The sequence below is a fragment of the Cherax quadricarinatus genome, chromosome 27 (assembly GCF_038502225.1).
Source record: "Cherax quadricarinatus isolate ZL_2023a chromosome 27, ASM3850222v1, whole genome shotgun sequence".
NCBI lineage: Eukaryota > Metazoa > Arthropoda > Malacostraca > Decapoda > Parastacidae > Cherax > Cherax quadricarinatus.
Window position 1 is genome coordinate 30783344 of NC_091318.1, and position 8301 is coordinate 30791644.

General features: G+C 33.8%; 1 protein-coding gene across 7 annotated transcripts in view; it reads left to right on the plus strand.

Moving 5' to 3' along the window:
- The window catches only part of Mgat4a (alpha-1,3-mannosyl-glycoprotein 4-beta-N-acetylglucosaminyltransferase a), a 235277-nt gene that overhangs the window by 161824 nt on the left and 65152 nt on the right, over positions 1 to 8301 (plus strand). For 5 of the 7 annotated variants that reach the window (XM_070089214.1, XM_070089210.1, XM_070089213.1 and 2 more), the window contains 2 exons: positions 3708 to 3815; positions 8022 to 8090. In XM_070089214.1, coding sequence (XP_069945315.1) covers positions 3708 to 3815; positions 8022 to 8090 — 177 coding nt within the window. The remainder of the gene's footprint in view (positions 1 to 3707; positions 3816 to 8021; positions 8091 to 8301) is intronic. The other 2 variants (XM_070089212.1, XM_070089211.1) reach the window with 1 other exon arrangement.

An 8301-nucleotide genomic window follows, 5' to 3' on the forward strand; every position in this document is an offset into this window, starting at 1 on the left:
ACTATACATTCATTTTCCTTTCATATAGCTTTTTTAGGCCTAGCTCTATTGCACACTTATTATATGATATATGACTGAATACACAGGTAAACTATATCTGTAGTACTGTGTTATAGCCAGGGTTCTCTAAGAATAGTGAAAGTTAGGTTTGTATTTAGCAGCTGTAGGTGTGTATTGATGTCATCCTAGTGTTAACTTAGGGATCTGAGATAGTAATCTTGATGTTGCTGAAGATAGTTTTCATTGGCCACTTGTATAATATTTGCTATAGACTTACTCTGCAGTAAATTGATTATTATAAAGGTTAGAGATGGTCTCTTATATAAGCAATAAGTAATTTCCTTGTCACTTAACTTAGTTAACTAATGCTGTTTTTTTATAATGCTAATAAAAATAATTATAACATGATAATTGTATATTATGCCAGCAAAACATAATTGTAAAAGTACTAATGATATGCCAGTAGCAATTATATATACATACTACAATAGTAGTATTATACAGGCTAGTTCTAGAGCTAAGGGGAATGTCCTATGAAGAAAGGTTAAGGGAAATCGGCCTGATGACGCTGGAGGACAGGAGGGTTAGGGGAGACATGATAACGACATACAAAATACTGCAAGGAATTGACAAGGTGGACAGAGACTGGATGTTCCAGAGATGGGACACAGAAACAAGGGGTCACAATTGGAAGCTGAAGACTCATGAGTCAGAGATGTTAGGAAGTATTTCTTTAGTCATAGAGTTGTCAGGAAGTGGAATAGTCTGGCAAGTGATGTAGTGGAGGCAGGAACCATACATAGTTTTAAGATGAGGTATGATAAAGCTCATGGAGCAGGAGGAGAGAGGACCTAGTAGCGATCAGTGAAGAGGCGGGGCCAAGAGCTATGTCTCGACTCCTGCAACCACAAATAGGCGAGTACAGAATAAAACATTAAAAACAGCATATACAAATATGGGATAATGCACAAAAAATAAAACTGAATATAGGAGGGCCCTGATTATCCAACAGGTTAGGTTCCGAGCTACTGCTGTAAGGCGGACATTGCTGTAAAGTGAATCGTAACCTTTTTTCCCTTTCAAATCTATATAAAAGCCTAATAACAAGTTGACATTATCATGTATTAGGGTGAGCAATATAGCTAGGGCTAAAAAACTCATATACAGTACACACATCACTTATCTTAAAACTTTTTCATCCCTAGCTTATAGTGTGGTGAATATAGTATTTATTGTAGGAAGTCTGAATAAATGAAGAATGGGTGTAATTAAAGGCTGCTGTATTAGCAAAAACACTGTAAAGTGAAGTGCTGTAAAGTGGGGCCTGCCTGTGAAGCAAAAACAGGATAATATACAAAAACCAGGACAATATGGACAAAATGAGTATTGAACAGAATAAGAGTAGTACAGCAGTGTATTTATTCAAAAGAAGCATGATACCTTAATATACACAAATAACCCGCACATAAAAGAGAGAAGCTTACGACGACGTTTCGGTCCGACTTGGACCATTGACAAAGTCACACTGTGACTTTGTCAATGGTCCAAGTCGGACCGAAACGTCGTCGTAAGCTTCTCTCTTTTATGTGCGGGTTATTTGTGTATCGTTCCAGTCACGGTATTGTGCCTTTTTGTTATTTATACCTTAATATATTGCATAAAATACTTGAGTATATATGAAAAGTGTTACCATCAAGGAAAAGTATGACAGATTCATATACAACATATTGGCTAGAAATGCAGTTGGAACTATTTACAAGTGGAATATATGTAGCTGGCTGTATGGATGATTTTGGGAAAGAAAAAAAAAACTTCTCAGCATTGCAAGACAAATGAGAAGAAGAGTCAAGAACCAATGACGGGTAGAAAACCAGGAGAAAGACAAAAATACAAAAAATATAAAAACTGTATTTACTGAAATTATAATATACAGTGGAACCTCAACTTACGAGTTTAATCCATTCTGTGACCTAGCTCATAACTCAATTTGCTCGTATATCAAATAAATTTTCCTCATTTAAATTAATTGAAATGCCATTAATCCATTCCAGCTGAATTCCTGCTCTCAGGAGGCAGGACAAAATACTTCAGTATACATGTAATGCTAATATCAACTCTGCAGCTTATTTATCTATCACAATTGATCTAATATGACATAATAAACAATATAAATAACATAGAAACATGATATATACTCTAGACTGAATAGAATGTCATTATGTGATTGGTGGCGGTCATTCCTGCTCCCGCTCTGACCATATCTTCCCATGCTCTTTTTAAGAGAAAACAGTGTGTTTGTGAGGCTAACTGCACTAGATCACTAGTTTCATAAGGAAAACACTGAAACTGTATTTATGAATAAGAAATATTGTATAAAAACATAATAGAGAATGTAAAGAAATAAACTGGTTTTATATAGTGTACATTCATATTTACCTTGGAGAAGAAATGCTGGCACAGCGGCATATGCTGTCAGTGGCCCTATAAACCCCAACAACAACAGCAACAACATTGGAGGAGTTCGTTTCATTTCGTCCTTTTTCAATCGCTTAACTTACTTGCTACACTCTTAATGCTACAACCCACAACCCGCACACCTTGCTTGTGTTCATCTATGATTTCATGCTTTAATTCCATGGATATCATCCTCTTTTTCTTCTCAGCACTGTTGTTTGCACATACTTTCTTAGGACCCATGGTTAGAAAAGAGAAATTTGTCAAAATAACTGCATAAAATGCAAGCAAAACACAGGAGAAAGGCTTCCATGGTGAGGTAAACATGTGCACTGCTCAACGGATGTTGTGGCATTCGCTGCGCCAACTAGTGGCTGTGTTTTGAAGCTCACTCATTATTATTATAATAATGGGGAAGCACCAAACCCGTCAGATTATAGAGTGCCTGTGGGGGGAGGGGATGGAAGGTATTCAGGCCTGAATACCTTCCATTCCCTAGATCAAGAGCCCTTCACCAGCGTCAAGGAACCTCCCTTGAGGGGAAAGCTCACTCATAACTCGGAACAAAAAATCGACCGAGTGATGGCTTGTTTATGAGATGTTTGTTGTATAGATTAAAAAAAAAATTATCAGTGGTTGCAGGGGTTAATAATTGTGTACATATTTCCTCACCCCAGTAGTGCTTCTGTTGGTGGTCAAGGCTTGATGCTCTCTTGCCTATATATATTACTTTAGCTCATGTACTTACATTAGCATATCTATGAACCCTGCACATGTAACTGTATTTGTGGTTATCCTGAAGGCATTTTCTCTTAAATGTATCATCAGTTTTTTTTTTTTTTATACACTGATCAAAATATGCATACTGCTTTTGCTAATTTTTTGTAGATAATATGCTGTGCATGCAGTGGCAATAATGCATACTTCAACTAATACTGTTTGCATAAATAAGCATATGCATGCTATTTTTTGTTCATTTTAAATTTTTTAATGTTTATTGAAAAGCAAACTATTTGAATTTTTTGTATCTGTATCAGTAATTTATAGTAATATTTTGTTAAATTAAACCTAGAAATATTTTACCTTAATGAAACCTTTAAACATTTAAGTTTAATTAGTAAATGAAATTTTTGAAACTTTGTAGAGTTGTGTATATGTTTAATAAAAAAATTTCCTATGATTATAATATATGCAATGTTTAAAGCAGAAAATCTTGTGTATTCATTGATGTATTGTTGTTAATTCCCAAACAGAAACATTGCAAGAAAGCCAAGGAAAATGTCTGGATTCACTTCAAGCCTTCCTTATTTCAACATATAGGAACCCATTCATCACTCAAGGGCAAAGTCCAGAAGTTAAAGGTAAGTGGCTTTATAAACCAAATAATATACAGCATTACAACATTACTTCCGGAAAGATATATTAAATTCATAGTAAACATTTGAAATTTAATATAATCCAAGTGTTCTTACTTTGTTTTTTTGCTTTGTTTTGTTAGTTTCTCATGATGTCAGGTATCCCTGAGAGCATATTGGAAAAACACACTGATGTTTCTTTGTGTGTAGTTCTATAACACAGATTTCTGTATGAAATTTAAGCAGGATTTCTCAATGTTTCATAACCTATGTATCGGTAAGTAAACTGTAAGATTGAGAATTGTTTGGTATATACACTATTGTGAATAACCAATAATTAACTAATAATTTGCCATTGGTGAAGGTATTTTCTTAAATTTAGTTTTACTATTGAAGGACTACTGGTAGTATGCATGTCATAGCAGTGTACAGAAGTTTTGTTGTCAGTATTGGGGTTGATATGTCATGTGACCACAGTGGAAAATTTTTTACATCATGGCATGTTGCTAAATATGTAGAAAACCTATTTCAGGATTTCAAAATAGTTGTCCACAATCCTAACCTCATTTATGTAGGCAAACACTGGTGACAGTGCTAATGATGATAAAAGAGAAATAAACAAAGGGGATTTTCCCATTTCTGCCATTAGATGTTCAGTTAGACAAATTGTACTAAAATCCCTGAGACCAGACACCTAAAAAATTCATATGTTAAGATTCCAAGCAGAAAGAGTGTCCTTAGGCTTCTGTGAAATTCAGAGCTGAGAAAAGTTTAAAACAAATGTTTACAAAATTTATTGGGTTAGCCTAAGAACTTTGAGCATAAGTGAGGAAACCAATGCAACTCAAAACCTTTAGCACAGAAATATTTTTTAGTAATGCTTAAAAAATTAACTTTATTTATAAACTACAAACATTTTCTAGCATTTTATCAAGCACTTAATTTCATAGATTATGATAAAAATTTTGCACCATAAATACAAAATACATATACAGGGTGTCCACAAAAACACTCCCTGATTTCAAACAGGTATAACATGTAACTTTATTGTAATAATCTTTGACAGTTAGTAGCTTGAGATGCAGGATTTCATTCAGTTTCATGTGGTATAGGGTAGCATTAAAAGGCACTCGATGTGCGCCCCTCCGATTACTCGGCAAACATCTATGCGATAGTGCAGTTCGGTGCAGACACTCTGCAGCATATCTGGAGTTATCATGCAAACTGCTTCAGTGATAGAAACTTTCAGCTCCTCCAGGGTTGCAGGTAGTGGTGGTATGTAAACTGTGCTCTTCACGTACCCCCAAAGAAAGAAGTCACAAACAGTTAGGTCCAGTGACCTTGCAGGCCACTTGCAGAGGTCACCAGACCTAACTGTTTGTGACTTCTTTCTCTGGGGGTATGTAAAGAGCACAGTTTATGTACCACCACTACCTGCAACCCTGGAGGAGCTGAAAATTTCGGTCATTGAAGCAGTTTGCATGATAACTTCAGATATGCTGCAGAGCGTCTGGACTATTGCTTCGATGTTTGCTGAGCAACCAGAAGAGTGCACATTGAGTGCTTTTAATGCCACCCTATACCACATGAAACTGAATGAAATCCGGCATCTGAAGCTACTAACTGTGAAAGATTATTGCAGTAAAGTTACATGTTTTAACTGTTTGAAATCAGGGAGTGTTTTTGTGGACACCCTGTACATTTCCTTGCCATTTTCTAATACCTAGGCGATGTACAACTCACTTTAATATACAGTATGGACCCCAACTTATGATGATCCACACACTTATAATATTGGCACCTTGGAACCAATTAATTACAGTAAACCTTTGATTTAATGGATTTCAGTTTAATGGACTTCAGTGATATGAGGTACAATTTGCTGGGTCAGTTGATTCAGAAACAAAGGACAGTGTCTGGTGGTTACAGAATTGTTTGTTGTTGTTAATAGGGATAGGAGGATATTGAAACTTTTACAGATATTGGTACTCGTTTTTAGACTGATACTGATACCATTAATATTATCCAATACTCGTCAAACTTTGGCACATACCCTAATTGTTACAATCATAGCTGAACAATCTCATCTCTGTCCACCATAATAGGAATTGCTGGCCACCTGCTTCTCCCCATTGATATTATTTGCAATTGAAAAGGAACAATACTAATTGTAAATTATTGTTTAAATATTCTTGAGTTAAAAAAGAATAAAATAGATACAGATTATTATAGCTTGGAATGTTTCTCCAATTATAACAAGGGTGTCTATAAGAAAAAATTTACAAGCTCAAAACATGAGTAACAAAATTTTTTTAGGAATGCCTTAACATCAGAGGTTGATACTATTTTGACAAAAAATCCTATGATTCATTTTCAATTTGAACATCATGCACTAAGTCATATCTACAGTATTTGCAATGTTTACTATTTGTATTGTTATTGTCCCCATCAGTATCTCTTATTATAACATGAGCTTTTGCAGGAAAATTAAATTCACTAAATGTAAAAACTCGAATTATGTATAGAAAATTATCATTCTAGTTCACAACTTGAGTTATAACATTGGATCTTTTGGAAAAATTACATTAAACCATTGTAATTTTTGCTTGCAGGACCATTCTTATGGTTCCTATATTGATTGTTATGCGAGGGATGACTGTGTCTGAAACTCCTTTCAGATTATTTCTATAGAAAATTCTTATTCCAGTTATATTTTCAAAAGAATTGGTAACTTGACTCCTGGTAACTAAGTAAGTACAATAATAGGAAACTGGATTATTCAAATGTTTCTTCTTGTCCTTTTAGAATAATTTTTTTTACTAAAACACTACACTAAACTAAAACCTCAGAATTCACTAACCTTAAACTTTTTCCCATCCTATTTTGCATGTTCTTGATTGCAATAATACCATACTTAACACTCATAAAATGTAAATTATGAACATAAATTTGTGTGCATGTTTCACAAGTGAAAATAAATTTGTGTAATTTAATATGAAGACATCCATTTCTTATTGCAAAGATTATTATATGTTTAATTTGGCTTTCCCTTTTTCTATCTTCATAAAGTTTGATATTAAATTGAGAAACACACAGGGAGGTACAGGAGAGTTTCATCCTTAACAATCCTCATGCACTTGATAGAACTTAATCTAACAACACTTAACTATTTTTTTTTGTTGTTCTTAGTCTAAATGCTTCTATTTCTTTAAGCAGTAGATCAAAAAAAAAATAAGGATTTCCAGTGTGTATTAAAAAAAATGATTGAGTCTCTTGTAATGATAAAGAAAGAGGGAAGTGTTACCATGGATGTTAATAAAGATGGACATGGACATGGAGTTAGATGAATAAATCTAAAACAAAAATTTAGATGGTAGAAATTATCATTAAAATAGTGAATATGGTATCTGCAAAATTGTTTTGAAAACATGGGAAGGCTTTTATATGAAAAATTACTAGGAAAATATGTAAAAGTGAAAAGGTGAAAGTATTTGGTAGGCAAAGATGCTGTGTTGGTGTTGCTGTGGCTAACTTTTAGGTCACTAACACCAGCTTAAAAGATAGGCTTTTTCTAAATTGGAGACTTATAATTTTTATTTCAGTGACTATAAGTACATTTAATTTAGATTTTTAGACTGATTTGTTCTGGAGACTGATGATTTACATTAAATTCATTACAGAATTACATATATAAACATGTATAAAAGTGAAAAACTGGTGAAGGTTTAGTTTATTATATAAGCTTCCATCAATTGAGTTGTTTATTATGGCATAGAATGTAACTCCTCATAATGTACTACAGTATTTGTCTATTCCTAATTTAGAATTAAACTCCTTGAATTTATTTCATTTATGTATGTTTCTATAATGGTAACATGCAGTCTAATATCTTCATGTGCTGTATATCAAAATTTTATCAGCCTAAAGAACTTTTCTCATTAGCAGAATGTCATTCACTAATGTATTGGTTTCATTTTACACTGCACCTAGTTGCAAGCTTGTGTAACATTGTTTTGATTAATATTTCCATAGATCTCTTAGCATCTTACAGTCTTCCCACAATGTGAGTCAAAAGTCCATGTCTTGCATGCTTTAATTATTGTTAAGTGGTATCAGACTTATATCTCCATGTGCAGAATACATTACCATTCATATTTTTTTTATAACAATAACAGAATAAACACATAGTACAGTAATTTAAATGAATTTCAGGATAAATCAGCAGTAGGTATTCCAGTGCAGAATACTGGCTCCAGGCTGAGACTCAAGCAAAAAGGAAAGGTAGTTGATGGTGTTAGTTTGATAGTGTTTACACTTGCCACACTGATGGTCAATGCTAATACCATACCTGGCTTATCTCAGGCATGGTCAATGGGAATCTTGATTATTGTCAATAATGTTTTTTATACATATTTAGTGCATTTCTCCTTGAAAGTGAGACCCAGATTTTAGGCTGTGGATAAAAAATAACAAAACAGTTAAATAGCCATAG